Genomic DNA, 25294 nt, shown 5'->3' with positions numbered 1-25294 from the left:
GACAGTAACCAACACACCATGGGCTTTTATTTGATATGAACAAATTACATTACAGTTTACAAGCAGCCTTGAGAGTGCTTACTGATCTTCAGATTGGTCTACTATATAAAGTGTTAAAAACAGTTTATATGATACACGACATAGCCAATGATCTTGGTGCATTTTAAGTAACCTTATTGAACATTTGTCTATTATGGTAAAATACACGTTTTTCATGCATGGACTATAATTTCATCAATATTTTTACTGGAGCTTCAGAACTTCTTTCTGGTCCTCTTCCACAGATGATGATGAAAGTGTCTTTGGAGCCAATCTAATAAACATAAACACACACACACACAGGATTTCAAGGTTTTTTAAACTAAAATTAGTTTAGGTAACATTTTACTCAGTGGTTAAATGTATAATTACAATGTAATAAGGATAACAAAATAAAATGTAACCATAGTCAATACAAAATCTTATAAAAACCATAATTTGATATTATTTAATACAAAATCATGCATTTTCTGTTTTTCGTTATATTTAGATGCAGTCAGCATTATCATAATATGTGTCATGCTTACACATTTAATTTAATGTTGCTCGAAACCAATCTGCCACACAGGCTAATGAAAGTCTTCCTACATGACAATAAGGAAAGGATTTTGCAATGATGCATTTATCAGAAAGGAAATTGTTTTGGATAATAGGACAGGTAATCAATGGCGCTTTGAGATGTCGGTACAGAGCAGAGCAGAAAAGATCAGACAGATTTCAGATCAATAACTAAGCCTCAATATAAGCTTAAGTTGGTTTTCCAATAACCCTTCATCACTCGGTCTGGAGATCAATTTTAGTAGGCTAGGAAGCCATATAATAATGAAAACATTAGAAACTGTCAGTAATGTTCCTCTCTCTTAAGCAAGGCACATCATTTCCCCCCTCACCAGTTTACATGTTTAAATAATACTTGGGGGTGAGGGCCTATGTGATTTTCCCTTTTATAACTGGATGTGATTTACAGTAACAGCCTTAGCAGCAAAACAGCTCCTTGTATACCGTCCACAGCTGTAAATTACTATAAAGCACACAATAAATATTACTTTATTAAATGCAGTATTGCATTGCACTGCACAACACCTTTAATTATAAAAAAAGTTTATTGTGATTGTATCCGTAGTGAAAGATACAGTGAAAAATAATTTGCTAGATGAAATCATAATTATCTCTGAGAAAGAAAAGAAATACATTTTTTTAGAGGTACCTTTCTTCTACTGGGCCACCTTTTCTTGGTTTGTGCTGGTAGGATATAATCTCCTTCTGTTGAATATACAGCAAACCTGTATTAATCCTGCATGCCATTAAAAACAAGAGACCTATTAGAAAAAATGTTTCTCTGTGTTTTATGATCTCCATAGACCCTTACAGAAAGCATTTGTTTATATATATATATATATATATATATATATATATATATATATATATATATATATATATATATATATATATATATATATATATATATAAACAAACAATGTCATGTGAAAAAAATTGCACCTATATGTATAGTGAGGAAAATAAGTAAGTAGGGGAGGGGAGTGGAGGGGTCTGAAATTGTCATCGTAGGTGCATGTCCACTATGAGAGACATAATCTAAAAAAGAAATCCAGAAATCACAATATATATATTTGGAGGAAGAAGAATGATGAGTACCATCTAAAGAACACCATCCCTACTGTGAAGCATGGGGGTGGTAGCATCATCTTTGGGGGTGTTTTTCTGCACATGGGACAGGGCGACTGCACTGTCTTAATGAGAGGATGATTGGGGCCATATATTGCGAGATTTTGGGGAACAAATTCCTTTCCTCAGTAAGAGCATTGAAGATGGGTCGAGGCTGGGTCTTCCAACATGACAATGAACCGAAGCACACAGCCAGGATAACCAAGGAGTGCCTCTGTAAGAAGCATTTCAAGGTTCTGGCATGGCCTAGCCAGTCTACAGACCTAATCCCAATAGAGAATCTTTGGAGTGAGCTCAAACTCCGTCTTTCTCAAAGACAGGCCAGAAACCTGACTGATCTAGAGAAGATCTGTGTTGAGGAGTTGGCCTGTGGGGAGGAGTGGGCCAAAATCCCTCCTGCAGTGTGTGCAAACCTGGTGAAAAACTACAGACATTAGTTTGTGAATGTCAAACGGATGTCAAAAAACCCCCAAAACATTTGACCTCTGTAATTGCAAACAAAATCTACTGTACCAAATATTAACAGTGATTTTCTCAGGTGTTCAAATACTTATTTGCAGCTGTATCATACAAATAAATAGTTAAATAATCCAACATTGTGATTTTTGGATTTTTTAAAAATAGATTATCTCTCACAGTGGACATGCACGTATGATGACAATTTCAGACCCCTCCATGATTTCCAAGTGGGAGAACTTGCAAAATAGCAGGGTGTTAAAATACGTATTTTCCTTAATTTTGTCCCCATGACATCAACGTCTGTTTGATCAAAAATTATGAAAATTTAAGGTTGCTCTTTATTTTACAGTATGTGTACTTACAATGTAGTTACCAAGAAAGTACTAGTAATTATAGGGTTATGGTTAGGTTTAGGGGTTAGTACCTAGTTATTACACAGTTATTGTAAATAATAAGTACATATGTACAAGTGGCTGTTTATTAGTACTTATAAAGCACTTATTAATGCCTTATTCTGCATGATCTTATTCTACATCCAATACCTACATGTAACATGAGTTTATTAAGGCAAACGTTGTAGTTAATAGTGAATTTGTGTTCCCCATACTAAAGTGTTAATGTTTATTAATTTCCCTTGAATTTCTTATCCATCTCAGCTTTAACTGTTTAATGTACAGTTTTCAAGTTTAAAAGTTAATTCATACAGGGGTTGGACAATGAAACTGAAAAACACCTAGCTTTAGATCACAATAATTTACTAGTATGGCATAATGCCTCCTTTTTCATTCAATACAGTATCAATTAGTCTTGGGAATGACAGATACGTGTCATTCACAGTGAGCAGAGGAATTTTGAGCCATTCTTTTTTCAGAACATGAACATGCTGGTGGAGGAAAACGTTTTCTGACTTGCTCCTCTAAAATACCCCAGATTTACAAAACATGGCTAATTAGCATGAGAGCAAATTAGTAAAAAAGTGCAGACGGGAGTGGAAGGTTCAGCGCATGGTCTTCTGACGACACGCAAATTAAAGAAAATGGACGAAGCCGGATCATTTCCATAATGACCAATGCAATCTACCAAGAGCAGCACAAATTAGTCTTCTTTTTTTGGCCAGTAAATAATGGTGCAAATACCAGTAAATTGATGATTGAAAACCTGAGTAAATCACTTTTCATGATTTATTTAAATACTCTCCTTCCAAAAATGTTGTGTCTGAAAGGGAAACTCCAACAAATGCATATGCAATAATGTCAGCTGAAAAATAACTCAATCCATGCCTCTTAGGGCTATTTTTTCACAGCGTGCATTTAGTAAATCCTGAAAATAGTTTTTTTTAATGCCATGCAGGCCATGGGAGATGTTCAACTTCACAGTCATGTTCATCAAGTTATTCTGTCACGTCTTGCAATTTGTATTGGTGCATTATTTTGCTGATACACGGCACCCTCTTCAGGGTACTTTGTTTGAACCATTAGGTGCACATGGTCCTCCAGAATGGTTTGATAATCCTTGGCAGTGACCATCAAGCACAGTAGGGAATGCCATATGATATTGCGTCCCAAAGCATCACTGATCCACCCCCGTGCTTCACTCTGGGCACGTAACAGTGTTAAGCCTCTTTGGGGCTTCTCCACAACTCCCACGGAGGTGGGAAAGACACTGAAGATGGACACATCAGAGAACAATACATGTTTCACACTGTCCACAGCCCAAGATTTTCACTAGGCACCACTGAAACCGACATTTGGCTTTGGCACGAGTGACCAAAAGTTTGTCTATAGCAGCCTGACCATGAATATTGACTATGTGGAGCTCCCAACAAACCGTTTTGGTGGAAACAGGAAAGTCCAGGTGCACATTTAAAGGGGTGGTTGCAAGCGTAAGTGTGTAATGTTGCTGTCTGAGCAGAAACAGTATCTGCAAAGTTACAGCACTGAAAGTACAATGCAAACGGAGATATTGTCTTTTTAAGTTATGGAAGTTTAAAAACAGCCAGTTTGGACTACAACAAGCTTCTTTCCGGGTTGGTGACATTATAAACCCTTGCTAGTCACTGCAGATGTGACTTCTGCCCATAATGGTAAGGGGTGTGGCGTTTCCGGACAACCTATCCTTGGCACTTCAGCCAATAAAAATACATGAAACTACATTTGGCCATCTAACCAATCTAAGACTATTGCATATTTCGGAGGAATTGGCTTCATAGAAGCAGGCAGCAAATTATCCATTCAAAGGACAGTGGAGACGGTGTGGAATAAAGGTAAAATATAAGAAAAATAGCGTTTAAAAAAATGAAGTATTAAGACATGCTATACTGTGCCCTAAAACACAACCATGCCTAGAAAAAAAAACACGGAACTACCCCTTTAATTCTGCAATGAGTTGGGCAGTTGCGGTTTTATGTTTTTTTATACAATCCAGGTTCGTTTTCAGACATCCCTTTCAGACAGCCTCTTCTTGCGTCGACAGTTACTCCTGTTGAATGTGGTTTGTCCTATATGCGGTGGTATGCCAACATTACCCTGGATACCATAGCTCTTGATACACCACAGATGCTTGCTGTCCTGGCCACAGATGAGCCAGTGAGATGTGCACCAACAATTTGAACTCTTTTTAACTCTGATATGTCTCCCATTATGTTATGTGGAATATGATACAGTTTTTCAGTTTCATTTTGTTCAACCTCTGTACATACATTCATACATACATACATACATACATACATACATACATACATACATACATACATACACTTTGGACTTTCTAAAAACAACTGACTTGTCCAACTTAGCAAACTGGGTGTATAAGGTACTCAGCAGGGACTGGATAAAGCACCACTACCCCGCAATCATCAGGCTACTCCCCAGAGAGACATCAAAGTCTTGAGGAAGCCCACCCCCTCCTTTACTCTCCTCCTCTATAGGGGAGGATGCTCTAAGAAATGCTGAGGCTCTAGGGAAAAAGTGCTGAGAAAGGGAGAGAGAGCACTCTAATGAATGGGAGAGAAATAAAACACTTGGCTGTCTGAGGAACCCTGTCCTGCAGCATCCAAATATGCAATGGCTGTGTTAGCAGAAGACCCGAGATGAGGTTAAGGCTGATCCAAAATGAACTGAGAGACCTGAGCGGATGTTTTAACCTAATGGGGCCAAGTACTTTAATATTCTTACCTTAATTCGTTCATCCCTCTGGTTTTTCAGAAGAGCAATAATCTGTTCTCTTTTCTTGGCCTAACACATACAAAATATGAATCAGAATAAAAAGAGATTTATTGGCAAGCATGTTTAAAGACACAGGGAATTTGTCTTGATGGCAGACAAAGCTTCAGGTGTACATTGCATAACAGTTACTGAAGTTATTTATCGACACCTACATTGATGCCCATCCGTAAAAGATGGTTCCCTGTGATACATATGATTTTGTTGAGTATAACAGCACTGCTGAAGTATATTCAAGCCGACAGCTGCACTTACTAAACAAGCCTCATAATTTTGATTTAACGGCCATAGTTTCTGGCTGCACTTAATGTCATTTCATTAAATCCATTATATGCTTGTACTCTGTAACTATTTGTCAAGCCAATGTCACGTTATGTCAGGTTAATCAGTTATAGTAATGTAATGCAATGTCTTTGTTGATTATTATCAACCACTGTAAACATCTGTCAAATTGCAATCTGCTAAAACTTTCATGGAAAAATGTTCATGTTAAAAGTAAACACTACAATCAACATGATGATTGAAGTGTTAATGTATATATCTACATAAATTACTTTAAAGCATTTTTGAATTCAGCCTCAAATGCTTCTTTGAAAGTGCAAAGCTAGATTTTATGAAAAACCTCCAATGTATAACACTCTGATGAGGGATGGGAATGAGGTTAATTAGCTAAGAGTAATCTCATAAAATGGATCTGTCCTCCAGAGGGCCATCCATCTTGGAGTTTTCAGGTTGATTACTCACAGCGTATATCCAGACATTACAGAGAGGGCACTGCCCACTGAACTGCTCTACATGCTATCTTCAGATGTTAGAAGATGAATGACAGATCAAATTGTGAAGAACACAGTAATCGCCAATTTATAGACTGTAGAATATGTAGAATATGGAAGGCACATGGTAAAGACGATCAAAATTATTATAGACGGTCACAAGTAATTGTCACAGGTCGGGCGGGCACTCAATTACAACCAGCCTTCGCCCCTGACTCACGGTACCACCCAGAGGAGCTGCACCACAGGAACACAACAGGCGGACAACAACAGGTAAATATAAAAACAAATTTATTTTCTAAAAGGTCAACATAAAAACAGTCAGGCCCAGCTCATCTCCTCACGCCAGACTTTATGGGGCGGGGAAAAGGGATACTTTGGAATGCCTGGTTGGTTCCCTCGTCAGACTTGTTTGCAGCTTTTTGCGATGGAGTCAGAGGAAGGTACGTATCTTTCTTGTGACAGGATAGCCACTATCTTTCTCGTAACAGAATAGCCATTGACAGCCACTTAACGTTGTCCGCAACTAAGTTTAAACAGAAAGAGCAATGAATAACTTCAGCCACATTACAGGCCATTCACAGCTTATAGCGGCTCTTGAAGCTGGATACCACATAAAGAACGGTGAATAGGTTCGGCCACAGTAACAGGCATTCACAGCTTTTAGCGTCTTTGGGCACTTGGTTCAACAGAGAGAATGATGAATAACTTCAAACACATTACCGGACATTCACAGCTTGTAGTGGCTCGTAGAGCTGGACACAGGAGAGAGAGAGGTGAGTTTATTTGGCCACAGCAACAGGTGTCCACTGCTTTTAGCATTTTCGGACACTTGGTTCAACAGAGAGGACAATGGATAACTTCAAACACATTACCGGGCATTCACAGCTTGTAGCGACTCATGTAGCTGGACACAGCAGAGAGAGAGGTGAGTATATTCGACCACAGCAACAGGCATTCACAGCTTTTAGTGTCTTCAGGCACTTGGTTCAAACAGACAGAACATTGAATAACCCTACTCACATTACCAGGCATTCACAGCTTGTAGCGACTTGTGCAGCTGGACAAAGCAGAGAGATAGGTGAGTATATTCGGCCACAGCAACAGGCATTCACAGCTTTTAGCGTCTTCGGGCACTTGGTTCAAACAGACAGAACAATGAACAACTTCACTCACATTACTGGGCTTTCACAGCTTGTAGCGACTTATGCAGCTGGACACAGCAGAGAGATAGGTATATTCCAGATAAAGATCCCAATGTCCTTCATAATTCAATCCCACACTCGTGTTCCACTGCAACCCACACAATTAATCATACGTGAATATGTATACAAATGACACTGCAAATCCCACAACTTACAGAAGAGGCGTGGACATGGGGTCTCTTCCATAACTCACTGATGTTGGATTAGATGGGAAAATAGCTGTACAGCAAAAGTCATTCATTTCCGGAAGTGCTCCCCTGGAAACTCTAACTCTCATTTTGAGTTCCGTTTTGGTTAAAGACTTGTCACCCATGACATCCCTCCACACTATTGGGTTCTCGCCCCTAGAACCTTTGCATTTCAGCCCATTCTCCATACCTTTCTGGGGGTCATCCCTGAGTGTCCCGCTGGGAGCATCTGGGTGGTGCTACAGGTGCTACTCTCTCATTCTCCACCTCTGGGATCTCTGGAACCACTGCCCACCCCATCACCGGAAACTGCTGGGGCTTCCCCAGTTGACACTGAGTAATGAGTACAAGGTTGATGCAAATTCCGATGGAGTACCTGTTCCGGACCCAGCCTTCCTTCAGGGTGGACAATGTACACAGGCAGACCAGGCCCTTGTTGGCATTCCACTATGTAAGCCGTTGTCTCCCACCAGTCACTGAGCTTACCCTTCCCTTGATGCTGGCTGTCCCTCACCAGGACTCTCTCTCCTGGCAATAAGGGAGCTTCTCGAGCTGTCAGGTCGTACTACCGCTTGTTCTTAACTTCGGCTGCACTCAAATGGTCCGCGACCCGTCCATATGCATCATGGAGCTGCTGATGGTGCTGGTTCACCCACTCAGTTGTACTCTGAACGCCTTCTGTAGGTCCTATTCCCAGAAGTAAATCAACATGTAAATCTAAATGCAAGTGTCTCCCAAACATCAAGTAGGACCCTGTAACATTGTGTCCACTATTGTTATAAGCCTGTACTAACGAGGGGAGACATTCAACCCACTTGTTCTGCTGGTCCACTTCCAAGGTACCCAGAAGGCCCAACTAGGTCTGATTAAACCTCTCACATCCTCCGTTACCCTGAGGGTGGTACGGGGTGGTATGAATCTTTTGGCACCCATAAAGATGGCTCAGTTCCTGTATCACTTTAGAAACAAAGTTTGGGCCCTGGTCTGAGTGAAGGGTCTCGGGGCACCCAAAAGGCTGGATCACCGTCCTCCAGAGTGCATCAGCCATAGTTGTAGCTGTCTGGCCCAAGCATACTTAGTAAACAGTTCTGTCACTACCAGAACATTCTGGACTCGATCCATGGGACGCAACAGCATCAAGAAATCCTTCTCCACAATGTGCAATGGTGCTCTGGGCCAAATGGGAACCAAAGGGGCTCTTACATATTTTTTTAGCTTTAAAAAGCTGGCACCGTGAACAACTCTGAACAAAAGCCTTAACTGTCACCTCCATCCTGGACTAATGAAAATACCTTCACAAAAAGGACAACGTCCTTTCCTGTCCTTGGTGTCCCATATACATATGGTAAGCCTGCAGCAAAGCTGGTCCATTGGCACTACCACTTGGTGCACCATCTCTCGAGTCGCTGGGTCCTGGATGGACCAACAAACCACCCCATCCTTTAACCAAAGTCTTCTCCACTGTCCCAAAAGTCATCTCTCCGTCAAAGTCTGGGCCTGTTTTTCTTCAGCCCCAGGCAAAAAGCCCTTATCCAGGTAAGATCGTACTCTTGCCAGACCTTCCTCCTTCCCTTAAAGTTCTCTCCATCGTCTGGGGTCCCACCCCCAGCTAGTGGGCACGCCATCCCAACAGAGTTTGGGAGCCTCAACTCCCCACCATCAATCCCTCCTCGAGCTCTGTTGTTGCTGTACCAACACGGCTCCCAACCCGGCTTTACTAACGTTCTTAGGCCACTTCCACTCCTGGACTGCCGACACCTTCTCAGGGTCAGGGGAGACCCCCGCAGCACTCACACGATGCCCCAAGAACTTCACCTCTTTCCTGAGCAGCTGGCACTTGTCCGGGTGTAACTTCAATCCATATTTTTCCATGGCCTGGAACACTTGTTCTAGGTGGAGCAAATGGGAGGCAAAGTCTGGGGAAAATACGATAACATCATCTAGATAGACCAAGGTATTGTCAACCAACTGATCTCCCAGGCACCGCTGCATCAACTGATAAAAGGTTGCAGGGGCATTAAACAAGCCGAAAGGCATCCTATCCCATTCGAAGAGCCCAAAGGGAGTGGTGAAAGTCTTCTCCTGATCCCTTTCTTCCCACTTTCTTCTGGACCTGACAGTACCCACGATCCAAGGTGGAGTACCACGCGGCCTGCGTTAAACTAGTCAGGGAGTCCTCAATCTCTGGCAGTGGGTACGCATCTTTTTTTGTCACGTAATTCAATCTCCGATAATCGATGCAGAACCTCCAAACACCCGTCTTCTTTCGCACCAGGACAATTCGGGCCACCCACGGGCTGCTGCTCTCTCGGATGATGCCTCCTTCCAACATACCTTTCAACAGTGTGCAAATCTCTGTGTAGAGGGTCGGTGGTATAGGGCGATACTGTTCCTGGCTGGGTCCTGTGTCACCCGCGAGTATTGGATGCTTGATAACCCCGGTGCAACCGTAATCCCCTTCATGAGTGGAGAACACGTGCCGCCATTTGATCAAGAAGTGCCGGAGCTGATGTTGTTGGTCCTTCTCCAAATCCTCTCCCTCCAAGGAATCTCCCTTAAGATGGTCCAGCATCCCATCCTTCGAGAACTCTGTCCTTGGTTGTATCTGCCTAACGCCACCTCTACCACCGCAGGGCTCACCTGACTAAAGCAAACATCCTTGTTTTCCCACACTTGTTGAGGGCTCACGGAGGTAACTTGGGCCAACAGAAGGTGACAACAGAGATGGACAGGATAAGGGTTTGCATTCCGCACTCTTACAGCAACCCGACCCCTATGGACTATGGTCAGCCCTCGTTCCACCTTCAGGGACTGGCAGTCCCAATGGGGTTCTACAAGGACCCAGTTCTCCGGCCCATAAGTCCCCGCAAGGCAACCTGGCCCGGACAACAGCCTCACTCAGTGCTGGGATTGACAGAGCATAACGGCAGACCACCCAGCCAACATCCTCGTGGTCCTCCCTACTACCAGCCGCATGGATCCTACGGCAGTCGGCCAGGACACGTTCCCACTCTCGTTTTTCTGTCGGCACCCGAACCGGCCTGTCCTTGAAAAATTCCCCCCAAAAATCAATGTAATGACATTTATACTGAGGAGTGCCCGGTGTGTTCCCAGGCAATGATCTCCCAGGCAGACTCAACTCCCCGACTTGACTTCCCTTTCTCTTCCACACAATGCCCTTTTTATTTCCCTAAGGGTCAAACACGCCCCAATCACCGGTCTGCTTCTCCAACCGCCGCACCTGATGGCAATTCCCAACGTCAAAACTGGCCCTGCGTCCCAATTCGCATATCATCCATACCAAATAGTATTCTAAAATAGAATTAGTATGTCCCATATCGTAGTATGCTGAAAAGAGTATTCCAAAGATACCCGGATCGTCTACTATTTCCGGTCAGAATTCGAACTGCGGATCGATGTACACTCTTAAGGCTGATATTGCCCACAACCCATTGCGAGTTGGACGAGGATTCGATTAGAACTACAATTGCGGATAAAAAGTGTTAAAAAACAATAAACATGATGGATGACGGTTAAGTAGAGAGGTTTAGATAAAGTTTTAAATTATCAATTATCAGTATTTAACCTGACTAAAAGATATTTATTCAGTGCTATCCACATTATATTTCACCTGCAGCAGCATTGTGAACTTTTGCACTGACACGTTTTGCCATTAACTTTTAAATGCGTCATTTTATTTAAACTGCAAACACATGAGGAGAGTCTCTGCATTAAAGACCAACACATGGCAAATCAACGTGCTACTACATTTCTCTCCGATACGGTAGGAAATTGAACTGAATGTGGAGGATTTTAGCTGTGATGAATCTGACAATGATTGACAGGGCAGTTAAATGGTGATGGGATGCACGTAACTAAGCGACAGAGTCTGTTAAAGATGATGAAGTAGTATGTCCCGAAGCTTGCATACTTTTCTGCTACACACTCAAAAGTATGTACTTTGTATTCACAAAAAGAGTACATACTTTTAGGAAGTAGTGTAAGTAGACCAATTGGAAGGTTTTAATGCTATTTATATGTCTAAGTGGTGTTTTTAATTTGCTTTAAGACAAAATGTGTAAATTCATAAGTCAACACCATTTTTCTCCCCTTAAACCAGCAAAAAGAAAAAAGAAAAAAAGAAAAATCAACGTTTCTGGTTCAAACATTTATGGTTGAATTAAACCAGTTTTTCTTTTCTTTATTATTTTCTTCAGTTCTTGTATTATTATTTTGACTTATTTTCTATTAAATGTTTATTTGTTAAATTGAATTCCATGTGTGGCCTCCACTTTTCTTATGTTGCTTCAGCCAGGTGGACGTAACAGCAACATTTACTGCATTCAAATTGACCGTGTGGATCTCTGAGCTGGTGTGAGTGAGTCGAGGCAGGAATAATTTGCATATTCATGATTCTGCATATACTAAATGATGCATAGGTACATTCAAGCTTTTTTAAGGCATGAATAACTTTTTTCACAGGACAAACAACTTTTAAATATATCAAAATTAGTTTTAAGGGATACAATTATTGACTATAGGGGGACTTTAAGCACACTTGTGGAGTTAATGCCAACTTGATCTTGTTGAACATAACTACTTTACATGTTGGAAGTTTTGAATGAATTTGTACAACGTGAATGACTGGAAAACTTTAAACTTAAAAATTTAGACAAAAAGTAAGCGTGAAGATCTATTCTCCTCTGACACGTAAGCAGATCATACAAAAATGTATAAGACAGATTGTATGAATTAGCCACCAATTCGCTAAAACATAAGTTTTTGCCATGAGATTGAGTTATTCCACGCAGTTTGAATGATGCTTTCATTAAAGGGGGATTTATTCAAAGTCAAAATGCTTTTTTTTTCAATTACGCTTTTTAATACTGATAAAATAATTTGCAATGAAAAAATATTTAAAATAATATTACGAAATTATGTGGACCACTTTTTGACCCTAAAATTGTGATAAAACAAAATTCACAGACAATACATGCATTATATGTCAACATTATATGTTTTTTCTCTAATTTCAGATTTGTATCATTTTAATGATCCATGCCTATGAATAAATGGCAAGAATCATATTTGGACATTTTGCATAACCACATAATATGACCACAGTTTAAAAAAGTTACTTAGTCTTTAAAGCAAAACGACAAGTTTCTTGTCCCAGCAGTGCCCCACAAAAGGGACAAATCAATACTTCTTTATTCTTACTCAGATGAATTGATCTGCAAGACCAATGATTTCCTGCTAATCAGATTAGTAAATGTGGTTAGTGCAGTGTTGGGAGAGAAAGTAGCTATGTAGAGAGATTCATCACTGCACAAATGTAGGGCTTAAGAGCATCTAAGAAGGCTCTTAAAGATTCTGCCAGCTGGATAGCATTACAACTGACTCCTCTGTGAGAAAATTTACACGAGTCAGACAGCGATGGAAACCTTTAAATTAAATCTGTACATTTATCGGAGACCTCTGTTTGAAAGCATGCTGAAAGTGCACAATTAATCAGCATAATAACTGCCTGGTAATATGAAGCACAACATATCAGGTGCTTCAACAGCGTAGATGGCTGCAAGGATTCATTACTGTACACATCAAAATGTAGGGTTAGGGGTGTGTTCAAATGCCTAGCATCAAAGTATCAGCAATAATAATAGTGATACATGCTGTAGCACCATTACAATCTCTTCTTTTTATACCAAAGTTCTGTTTTATGTTTTTTTTTTATTATCTTAAATTATCTGTGATGTTCCTCAGATATAGGTTACTAATGTTGCTAATGTGGTGTGCTGAGCAATGACATATCCAGCCTGCCAGATCCACACTTAGAAACCCTGCTGATCCCAAATCATCTTTCATCTTTCTTCTATAACTGCCCTCCACAGGCTAGTTCTGTAGTTGTCTAGAATTAAAGATCACAGCAAATGGAGCAATCTAGTCCACACACTATTACATGTGTATATAGCAACAAACTAAAGTATGCCACATACAGTGGATATAAAAAGCCTACACACCCCTGTTAAAACAGTTTTTATAATGTAAAAAATTTGACAAAAACAAATTATATCAAAGACCATAAATCACAGCTCTTACCGGCCGGTGCTTGAGAAGGCATATCTAAACAGGTCAATTTAGAAAACTTTAAATAAAAGATCCAACATATTAGGAATACTTTTAGCTGTATTGCTGTGTGTTATGAGTGTAAGCAACTGAGTATCTAACACTCTTTGTAAAACGAACTCAAAACCCTTCCAACGGATCTGCACCGGGTGCATTTTTGACACAACACACCACCCAGCATACCCGGTTAAAGAAGTCACAGCTCACCACTGAGATATATCACAGGCCAAAATCTTTTCTGTTTGCATTTAGATTTGCAAATGCTTAAGAGTCTTGGATTTAATAAACTGGATCATCATTATTACAGTGAATATTATGTTTCTAGCATGTTATATGTTTGGCAAGAGTTCTTCTAACCATAACTGATGAGGTGTGTAGATTTTCATTTTCTTAAACAACCATATAGAAACCTGGAGTAGACTTTACAAAGTGTTTGACTCTTGCATTGTAAATACAAGATCTTGTAGAAGAATACAAGATTTCATTTCCATCAAAAATTGCAAACCAATTTTGGTCAAAATCTTGACAATACAAGTGTCCAGCACTCTGTAAAGACTCCTCTAGCACATCCCAAAGACTGAATGAATTTAAGGTCTGGACTCAGAGCTGCCAAATCATGTGTGCAAATGATTCTTCATGCCCCCTCCCAACCATTGTTTCAGTCACACAATTTGAGTCTGATGAATCTTTACATTGTCATCCTGGAATATGTCCATGACGTGTCTTTCTATTTTTGTTTTGTTTTGCTTGAGGTCCTGTGCATCTTGTTTAGAGACATGGCATCATGGAGCTAAGCAAATATCAACAGATAAAAAAATCTAAACCTGGTGTAATGGTGTGGGGGATGTTTTCTTGACACACTTTATTGCCCCTTAGTGCCAATTGGGCATTGGCCCAATTAAATGCCACGGCCTACCTGAGCATTGTTTCTGACCATGTCCATCCCTTTATGATCACCATGTACCCATCCTCTGATGGCTACTTCCAGCAGGATAATGTACCATGTCACAAAGCTCAAATCATTTCAAATTGGTTTCTTGAACACGACAATGAGTTCACTGTACTAAAATGGCCCCCACAGTCACCAGATCTCAACCCAATAGAGCATCTTTGGGATGTGGTGGAACAGGAGCTTTGTGCCCGGGATGCGCATCCCACAAATCTCCATCAACTGCAAGATGCTATCCTATCAATATGGACCAACATCTCTAAAGAATGCTTTCAGCACCTTGTTGATAGAATTAAGGCAGTTCTGAAGGTGAAAGGGGGTCAAACACAGTTCCTAACATGTTGTGTCTATGTAGGCCTACATGCTGAAAATACTGAATACTTTTATGGACATTTTTCTGAGGTTTGAATTCAGCAGAATAAAACTTTTTTTTTTTCTCAAGAAATGCTAGGCTACTTAAAACAGTTTGTTAACATGGAGTGCCTGTGAGATCTCACCATCTCTATGTATTTCTGTCTCTCCTCTTGCTTTTGCTTCAAATAAACATCCTGCTGGATTTCATCATGCCTCTCTACCAAAAAACACAAACAGGCCAAACTGATTACATTTAACAATAACACAATACACTCATACAATCAATATAGCCTACTATACTTACTTGACCATGACGCTTGCTTTGCGGCAGCATTTGTGGCTAAAAAAAGAAAAGAAAATCAGTCTTTATCTTATTTTATTTAAAATCTTTTTAGGTGCCACCATAAACTTGGAACAAAATGTAGAGACTGCAATTAGTTAACACAACATATAGGCTACATTAAGCCCATAATGTCAGGGTTTGTTGAAGGTAAAGGAGTGAGGACTCAATTTTCAGGAGGAATAGGCTTTATTAAACTCTTGACTTGACAATGACAATGACAATGACAATGACATGACAAAGACAATGACAATGACAATGACAATGACAATGACAATGAGCAGGGAAACATGAGGTATGTTCGACGACAACCCAGCACAGGAATGCAAACACAAGAAGATTAAATAGGGAGCAAACAAACGAGGCTAACGAGGGAAGACAGGTTGGGCAAATGAACCATAATCAGGAAACATGTGGGGCGAGGTTAGACAATCGACTTGAGAGTACATGGAACAAAGAAACACATGAACATGTGCTCACACCAAATGTGACATGAACATGCAGCTAATGAAAACTCATAAGCTGCATGTTCACACAAAACATGACAACATGAAAGCACAGACAGAAGAGCGCTGCTCACATGACAAGACAGAGCACACAGGAACAAGCAAATGCTCATCCCATGCGCTCACAATAAAAGACAAAGACTCAGAGCATGAATGTCTAAATCCGACACAAAACCCAAACCAGACTAGACTGGTGCTGTGATTTAAAGGTGCCCTACTAAATAAGAAACAATATTTAAATTGTTCTCTGATATCTACATATAGGGTATGTGACTTATTTAAGGGTTAAATAAGTCCAGATATGGTTTCACAGGTCCATTTACAACCCCAGAAACTGTCCCTAGGATGTAATGGTTTTTTAACCTTATTTGTAAGGCTCATGAATATCAATGTCGAGTTCGGCTCTGATTGGCTGTTTCACTGTGCAGCTGATTTCAGTGACAGAAACACATCTACCATATACTGTCAATCATGGAGAGATTATGCATCTTACCTTATGTTTGATCCTGTTTCTGACGAAGATAGATTTTGAGGAACAACCAATTGTTTTGAGATTGGAAATGGACGCTTCTGAGTGGTAAGTTTAGTCTTTATTTTCAGTAAGACCTGCAAAACGTAAGGTCAGTACTATAACTTCAGCCTACATGTAAACTAGCATACAACATTAACTTTACACATTAACTCATATTGTCAGCGCAGTCACAACTTTGTTTTTAGCATTTTAAAAACATTTTAATCACTGTAATCCGTCACCGTTTGATTTTACAATGATAGCGTCTTCACTTTGAATCACAAACTCTAAACAGCGAACTGGATAACGTAAGCGCACAAATATGTTTGTACAGTAGTCTACAGTTTTTTTAAAAACAAATTGACGATACCTTGTCAAATTACAACAGTTTCAACTTAAGTGGTGGAGATGATGTTAGCTAGAAGGATCGAGTGAGCAACCTGTAAGCAACTAAACTATTAGTTAGCTCCTGAGTTATGTGTTAATGATGAAAATAGCCTGTAGGCAAAATTATAATTCTATCCGAAAAAAGGGGTTGCCATCATCTATGGTTGTATTTTGTAGATTTGTATGACAACACTGGCAGGAAATAATATTAACTTTGACATTTGTCATACTGATGTATACTACTTGGAGTTTCCAATTGTTACTGTACTAGCATCTTGCATTGGATCTAGACAACACAAGGGATATTATCGTTTATGTTGTCTCACTAAGAAACTTCCAGTTTAATCAGAAATTGTTTAAGACAGTCAATAAGTGGATAAAATCACTACTTACTGCTCGCGGGGATATAGTTTGAATTGCCGCTTCTCCGGTATCAGATGCTGAGTGAAGCCTGCTATTGTCCAGGTTAGAAAATCTGTCCGTGGTGAAATGGGCCGAGCAAACAAACTACTTTTAATTAAATTGTCCCCTGCACAGCCCTGAACATAACATCTGTTTCCATGATCTGCCATTTTCACTATCCTCACGTGACGCATGCGCTGCCGTATACAAATGTTGGGGGCGTACATATTAATGATCCCCAGTGATTGCGTCACAGTTGGCATTAGGTCGAGAATTGCTTGCTTTTCCGTGGTGTTTTTCACAAACAAGATTTACATGAAGGAGGAAATAATGGTGTTCTAGACTCTAGAACTGTATGTTTTGTCCATGTACTGAACCCTTGTTATTCAACTATGCCATAATTAATTCAATTTTTCATTCTAGGGCACCTTTAAACACCCCACACCGAACACAAAACAACTCTGAAGACAGGACACAAGACAAACAATACAGGAGCATCAGGGCTCTGTCACAAAACCAAGAGAAAGATAGACCAAAGTGACAGAACCCTGACACATAAACAGCATTGTCTGGTCAACAATGGTGCAATTAGAAAAAGTGCTGTTTGCACAACATTAAAGGTGTTTGCGTTTCCCAGCTTATTCATACACGTTTGCAATGCACTTTAAGACAATTTGCGGATCTAAAATTATGGCTTGCTGTTTTTACTTTTATTCATTTAGAGGATATGCATTCTTGATATAAATTTGGATTTTTAGTAGGACTGGTTGTTAAAGATCCCTAACTTTCAGCACAACAATTGAATGGGAATGTCATCTTGTGTGGGGTTAAATTTGGCACAGAACTCATGGTGCCACCAGTGCGACACATCTTCAGTTGTGTGCCCGACCTCATTGGGTGTTTCGGCCACTTATCACAAGACACCCTCTGCCGGGGTTGGCCCACCACGGGTTGATCAGACCTGGGTGTGTGTCGCACGGTGGTGGCACCATGCGATCATTTGGCAGCCCATGTTGCGTCCGATACGTTTCAGCCACAGTCAGTGACTGCTCCGTTCCACTGCAGTGGTAAGTTCTTTGATTGCCCTCCGTTGGGACTGCCCTCTAATCCCTACTTCCTTCAAAAGCCCTGTGGTAGAGCTGGCTACAAAACCTCTACATCCCACCTCCACTGGCCACACCTTCACGGTCCTGCCCCGCCCCTCTGCTTCAGCTGCTAGGTTGGCATATCGCAGTCTCTTCCGCTCAAATGCCTCGTCGATGGCATCCTCCCATGGGACAGTCATTTCAATGATGAAGACATGCCGGCAGGACTTGGACCAAAGGACAAGGTCTGGGTGCAGGTTGGTTGCTGCAATTTCGGGTGGGAAGGTGAGCCTCTGGTAAAGGTCTACCCGCATTTCCCAATCCTGGGCTGCGTTCAGTGAGCCAGACTCTGGGAGTGATGGCTTAGTCCACTGTTTCTCCCCTTCCCGCATGAAGGTTGTTCTCCGCGGGATGGTAGTTTGGGCATTTAGAGGCGCGGCGTTCATGATTATCCTCTTGTTCTCAAGTTCGGCAGCCAAACACCTCAGCACTTGGTTGTGGCGCCAGGTGAACCTTCCTTGAGTTAGGCTTGTCTTACAACCCACCAGGATGTGTTTGGGGGTTGCTGGGGATGCACCTGCACACAGGGGACAGGCTGGGTCCTCTCCATACCAGAGATGTAGGTTGGTTGGGGAGGGCAGGACGACGTATGTGGCCCTGTTAATGAACCTTAGCCTATTAGCCTCCATTCCCCACATCTCACTCCATGTGATTTTCCTCCTCTCCACGCCATCTCACTTCATCCAGCGGCCTTGCTGGGCTCGGGAGACAGCCTTGGCACACCTGGCTGCTTCCTCCTGGTGGCGCACCTCCTCCACCACCATGTGCCGCCGTTTGTCGCCTGTTAGAGACATATATATGGTGTAGTGATTTTTACTTTTGTCCACCCAAGGACATTAAGTAAGATAGTAGCCATGCACACTTTTTTGTCATTCCGATTAAAATCATTCGGATTGAAAGATTTAGTGGACTGTTTACATGAGACGTTATCTAAACCGATCTGGCATTTACATGTGCTGACTTTCAATTGCAAACATTTTGTGATATGCAGTTTGTCTCCCGCATCAAGGGGGTCGCACGCGAAGCGGAGTGTAAGCACACCGGCGGCAGCATTCGGTGCCTGTCCGCGGCGACTCAGGAAGCTGTTCAAAATCCTGCCACGCCACGAGCACCATTTCAAGATTTTATATTAAATGTATTCTATTGCCCTCAAATCTGATTTGACCCTGTGCTATAAGATACACCCACCGTGCAGCTCTTTCGTCAGAAGTCATTCAGAATTGAGCTTGCGCGTATATAATGTGCCTCTCTTTCCTCTCTTGTCAACACATAGCCTGGTATGTATGAGCGCGGCGCGCACTCTCCAGTGGTGAATGCGCTGTGTATCACGTCATATAAGGACGCACACTTAAAAGTAATCGGGTCAGCTCGTTTACATGGTGAACATTTTCGTTTGATCGGTTCATGAAAAGGTTTATCCCACCTCTCTCAAACCGATTACAATTTCATTCGGTTTGGGCATTTTTATTCCGATTGAGGTGTTTATATGGAGCATTTTCTTTTGGATTTGACTTTTAAACCGATTACAGTGCTCCATGTAAACGCACCTGGTGATTGGTGCACACGTAACCACTGACGTTGTGATTTTTGGATCACATGTCTCTTAAGGTGTGCTTATGAGTACATCAGATGACCACTTGGCCTGTCACGATAACAAATTTTGCTAGATGATAAATTGGCCAAGAAATTATTGCGATAAGCGATAATATTGTTGTTCTAAGACCTTTTTCATCTAAAATAATGATAATGACATAAAAATGCAGGTACACCTTTTCAAAATTCAATAAACTTTAATTTCTAAAGACTATTTAACACTAAAAATGGAAAACATTTTAAATAACCACAATAAATGAACAAAACAACCAAAAACAATTAAAGCATGGACTCTCAGTATGTTTAAAAATGCATTTAAATAAGTACCAAAAACAATAAATAAAATAGATAAAAACTGCAATGGATGATTGTGTGTCAGGTGCATATTAGGGGCTAACAAAACCCAGGGTTCGGTTCGTATCACGGTTTTAGGGTCACGGTTTTCCGTTCTGTACGGTTCTTGTTGTTTTTTTTCTTTATATCCAGAAATGTAGTTCAGCATATGATATATTAATTATCCACAATTTAGGATACAGTATTTAAAAAAAAAGTTATATCATAGCCTAATCATGCACAAACTGAACTTGACCATCTCTGAGGAAAGTGATATTTTGATACAGCAAGAGAGAAGACATTGACATGACATGCTTTTCATTTATTTGGCAAAAAAAGGAGAATGTGCATTGCTATCTCTACAGGAACTTATGTGCCTTTTTAGCACACAATTTTGAACTGAAGAATTATCTTGCGTTTATCAAACTTCAGTGTAGCTTTAAGCCTAATTTATTCACGACGTATTCGCTTGAGCGCGAGGGTGCCCGTGGCAAAAATGGCGTTGACGCGGAGTGCTTTGGCTTTGGCTTTGTGCATGTGCACGTCAAATTTCGTAACTTTGCGTGTGGCTCCGCAACCGAAGAGCCACGAGTTCCAGACGAATCTGCTGGCCGAAAATGACGTCTCATCATGCCGCACCCGGTCTGCGCTTCGAGTACAAACACCTCCCCAAACGGACGAGGCGCGCGCAGTCAGTGAGAGAGACAAGGAAAACAAAAAAAGCATTTAAATGACAATTATCGCGGGCGGAAAAATTATAGAGCTCATTTTTTTAAAATCGTCCGATTAATTGATTAATTGACTATCGCGACAGGCCTACTTTCCCCCCTCTTAGTTTGGGACACTAAGGTCTTTTACCTTGGCTTTATGAGAACACTCCGAAAAGGTGCATAAGGTGCATAAAATACATGTGAGTAAGTTGTGTGGATATAGAAGAGTTACGTTATCTTATGGAAAGATAAACGGTTGTTTCTCTGAAACTAAGGTGAAGAACCTTATTATGCATCAAACAAATAAACAAAAGATTGTTTGTTATTAACTAGCATCAGTTATTTAATGTAAATTAGAAAATCATATACTGATAATATACACCAATGCCAAGGTCTCTAAAAAGAGGTTTGGTTAGGTGATATTTACGACGTTCTGAGCCTCCAACCTGTAAGGAAAGAGACATTAACCAACACTACGTAGAGTTTTAGTCCAGCGAGATGACTACAGCACGTCCCGAGTCTCCATGCTAGAGAGGTCAGAGCGGATTGACCAACTTCTGAGTGTCTGGTTCAAAGAGGCAGAAGACAAAGAGACATTTGCAACAAGGTTAAGCTCAGGAGAGCAAACCTTCACTTAAAGGTTCATTCGTCTGCGTGTTCCAGATTAAGGACCTTCTGCACCTACTTCAGGGCCTCATCTGCGTGTTCCAGATTAAGGACCTTCTGCACCTACTTCAGGGCCTCATCTGCGTGTTCCAGATTTTAGGACTCTTTGGTGCCACAGGAAATCAGCATCACACATATCTTTGTGTTCAAGTCGGTTAAAATGGATTCAAGCTACTTTCCCCAATGCATTGTTTCCCAGCAAAACCAGCGGAAGAAGTCATCACCATCGGACTGCTTACTCAACCAACGTAAATATCACTTAACCAAACTTCTTTTTCTTGAGACCTTGGCATTGGTGGTGATTATCAGAATATGATTTTACATTGGAGGTAATATAACTGATGCTATAGTTTTTCTTATTTTTTTTTCTTTCGGCTGTTCCCTTTAGGGGTCACCACAGTGAATCATCTGCCTCCATCTATTCCTATCCTCTTCTCTCAGACCGACTACCTTCATGTCCTCCTACATTACATCCATAAACCTCCTCTTTGGTCTTACAAAGAGGATATAAACTAGCAAAGAGGATTATTAACTAGCATCAATAAAACTAATGCTAGTTAATAACAAATAATCTTTTGTTTATGTGTTTGATACATAATAAGGTTCTTCACCTTAGTTTCAGAGAAACAACAGTTTATCTTTCCATAAGATAACGTAACTCTTCCATAGCCACACTCAAATTACTCACATGTATTTTATGCATTTTATGCACTTTATTCCTTTATCATCCATTGTATTCATTTAGTAGTTGTGTTAAACGTTCTGTTTATCTTTTGTTAATTGTCTTCCTTGTGCTGATAATACAGAAGAGGCTCTACAAGTTAGAAATCTCACCAATCTTTCAGATAAATCTGACTCTTCCCCCTTTACATTCATTCTAAATGACTGGGCAGCCTCCTGTTTGGAGTGTCCTCATACAGCTAAGGTAAAAGACCTTGACAAGTGTCCCAAACTAAGTGTCCCCCCCCCCCACACACACACATTTATATTACACACAGGATGTTCGGGTCCACTGGACCCGGGGCTCATAAAAGTGTGGGAATTGTAGGTCCAGTGTACCTTAACTCTGTCCTCCTCCTGTCAGGGCCTGCTGTTAGTGTGTGTGTGTGTTCATGTATATGGTTTATGAGGACACAAATGTGTATAATGACATGGATATTACAACGTAAACATGGTTTATGACGACATCTGTGTCCTCATACTAAAACATACTAATTGGTGTTTTTTGAAATTTAAAAAATGCCAAAAGTTTTCTGTGATGGGGAGGGTTAGTGTAGGGGGATAGATTATACAGTCTGTACATTAGAAAAACCAGTATGCCTATGGAGAGGAACCATACACCACATATCCAAGTGTGCCTATGTGAATGTGTGGGGTGAGGTGGGGGTGGGGGGTTTGCGTGCTATGTTATGGGTGTGTGTGTGTGCATGAGTGTGTGTGTGTGTGTGTGTGTGTGTGTGTGTGTGTGTGTGTGTGTGTGTGTGTGTGTGTGCGAGAGAGATTGTGTGTAAGTGTGAGAGAGTAGCTACAATAGTGAGTTTTGTTTCTACCCCTGCCGTTCCCACACAAGGTTGCAATTCTTAAATGTGATCTAACAAAGGTAAAGAGAAAATATTAACCATATATGCTATTTATATTGCTTGTAATTGGGATGAAGCAAACATCTGTTGAGTATTTTAACATAACATTTTTGATTTTGTTGAATTAAAACCCAAACATGCAGTGGGTCCACCAGACCCACGAACACTGGCTGAGTAACAAAAATATGAACACCACACAAGGATTAAGAAAGTGTACTTTTTGTACCAATTTTTGCCAACAGGATGGTAATTAATAAAAAAAAAGTGTTAAAAAACATATACTGTAAGCTGTTACTGTAAATGCTGTAAATGCTCCTCACCTCCAAAAATAATACATAAATATGCAAAACATTTAACGTTGCTGTCAAATTATTATTGCCCAACAGGGTGGAACGGAGCATAACAGGGTGGAACACCATAACAGTGGATGAGTTTTCCTTTCATGTCCTGCATGGTTTGCCATCAGTAATGTGTGGAAATGCACCTATAATATTGTTTTCTATACATGTGTATAGAATGTGCAATTTACACTAAATACAATTTTTTAGAAGGTTTATAGAATCTTAGCCGTTGCTCTTTGAGTGATCCAACATTTAGCTAGCTAACCTTCTACAGATAAACAGAACTTTTATAACTGTCAGAAATGTTTTTTTTTTTTTTTGACCGGACAAACATTCTTCATATTATAGCCTAAAAGGGTGGAACTTAAAGAGTGGGACAAGAAAATAAAATAAAATAAATAAATGTAGGAGTGAGAGTTGAAGCTTACTTCATTTTGTACAGTTGAATTCCAGCAGGAAAAATAAATTATTTAATTTCCTGAAAATGGTATCAATGTAATTGTGGTATTTATCTAACAGGGTGGAAGATAACTTCAGGGACACAGTAAATGAATAATAATAATAATAATAATAATAATAATAATAATAATAATAATAATAATAATAATAATAATGAACTATAGTTTCACATGATTAGTACGATTAGAGACAGTTAAGCCTATTCTATATATAAAAATATTTTAAGATATTTATCATTTGATGGTTTATAGTTCTTATGGAAGTTGATTACGTTGTACTGAGGACATGATAAAATTAAATATAGATCAATACATTTTTTTGTAAAATACAAGTATTTTTAATGTATATTATATCTGTTTAAGTGATGAAGAAGGTCTAAATATATTGCTATTTCTTATAAATATGTGACTCGTTTTATAGAAAATATGAGTAAGTAAATCATAGACAGAAAAGTCACTGTATAACAGCAATGACCTGAATATGATGCCAGCCTACGGTGACATCACTAGTAAAAATGCAATCAAGAATTAGTTTTTAGGCTAGTTGAAATTGATATCAAGAATTGTCATCAACTAGTAAAAATTGAATTGTTGATATCAAGAATTAGCATTTTAACTAGTAAAAATTAAATTGTTGATATAAAGAATTATATCCGGAATGAATAAAAGTCAAAACGGCTTGCCTAAAATAAGTTGAATGAACGTCACACTTACTGTGCGGGGTCTTCGCAACTTTTAGCCGCTGCCTGATGTCAGCAGAAACAAGACGAGACTCTATTGGAGGCTGAAGAGAAATGGAGTTCCAGAAAACCTTTGCATATGCCACATCTTCTTGTGACGCTCCATCAAAAACCGTATAAAGTTGTTCGATTCCTGCAAGACTGTCTAAAACCTCTTCATCTAGTTCTTCAGTCATAATAGTTAGCGAGCTTGCCGTTCTAGCCATTAGTAGTGAGGATGTGTTGCGGTTGCTATGGTGACTAAACACTCACTAGTAAACGGAAGTGCGGGAATTTCATAACAGCAACAAAATACGCATATAAAAGGAATACAAAATTTAACAGTAATATTTCCATGTAAATTATTTAACTGTAGAATGTAGAACGTATGTAGAATGTTTTGTGAGTAAAATGTAGGGTGAAGTCAGCTAAAATGGACCATATGGTTAATAGGCTACCATCAAGTAACTATCTAGTATAAGATCTCATGATATTTTTTTTAAAAAATAAATTAGCATGGGTCTAACATATATACAGTAAAACCAAAAATTATTCAGACAACAGATACTATGGTCCAGGTCAGGATACTAATATTAATTTACT

The 25294-nt window shown here is 40.1% G+C and overlaps 1 protein-coding gene across 4 annotated transcripts; it reads right to left on the bottom strand.

The window, feature by feature from the left end:
• Positions 1-5: 5 nt before the first annotated feature.
• hoatz (HOATZ cilia and flagella associated protein) lies at positions 6-24940 on the bottom strand. Of its 4 annotated transcripts, none has more exons than XM_067439959.1 (6): positions 24687-24940; positions 15305-15340; positions 15144-15217; positions 5358-5417; positions 1247-1302; positions 6-313 (listed from the first exon to the last, which is right to left on the bottom strand). In XM_067439959.1, exons 1-6 carry the CDS (start codon positions 24916-24918, stop codon positions 244-246), a joined length of 528 nt encoding a protein of 175 aa, XP_067296060.1. In that variant the 5' UTR covers positions 24919-24940; the 3' UTR covers positions 6-243. The 4 variants fall into 4 exon arrangements, 3 of the variants coding, with proteins under 3 accessions (XP_067296060.1, XP_067296061.1, XP_067296059.1); XR_010904487.1 differs by having other exon boundaries at positions 276-313; positions 1247-1333; XM_067439960.1 differs by lacking the exon at positions 1247-1302.
• Between the last annotated feature and the right edge of the window lie 354 nt (positions 24941-25294).

The sequence above is a fragment of the Pseudorasbora parva genome, chromosome 3 (assembly GCF_024679245.1).
Source record: "Pseudorasbora parva isolate DD20220531a chromosome 3, ASM2467924v1, whole genome shotgun sequence".
In the NCBI taxonomy this organism is placed as follows: Eukaryota; Metazoa; Chordata; class Actinopteri; order Cypriniformes; family Gobionidae; genus Pseudorasbora; species Pseudorasbora parva.
This window is presented reverse-complemented; position numbering and strand designations above follow the sequence as displayed.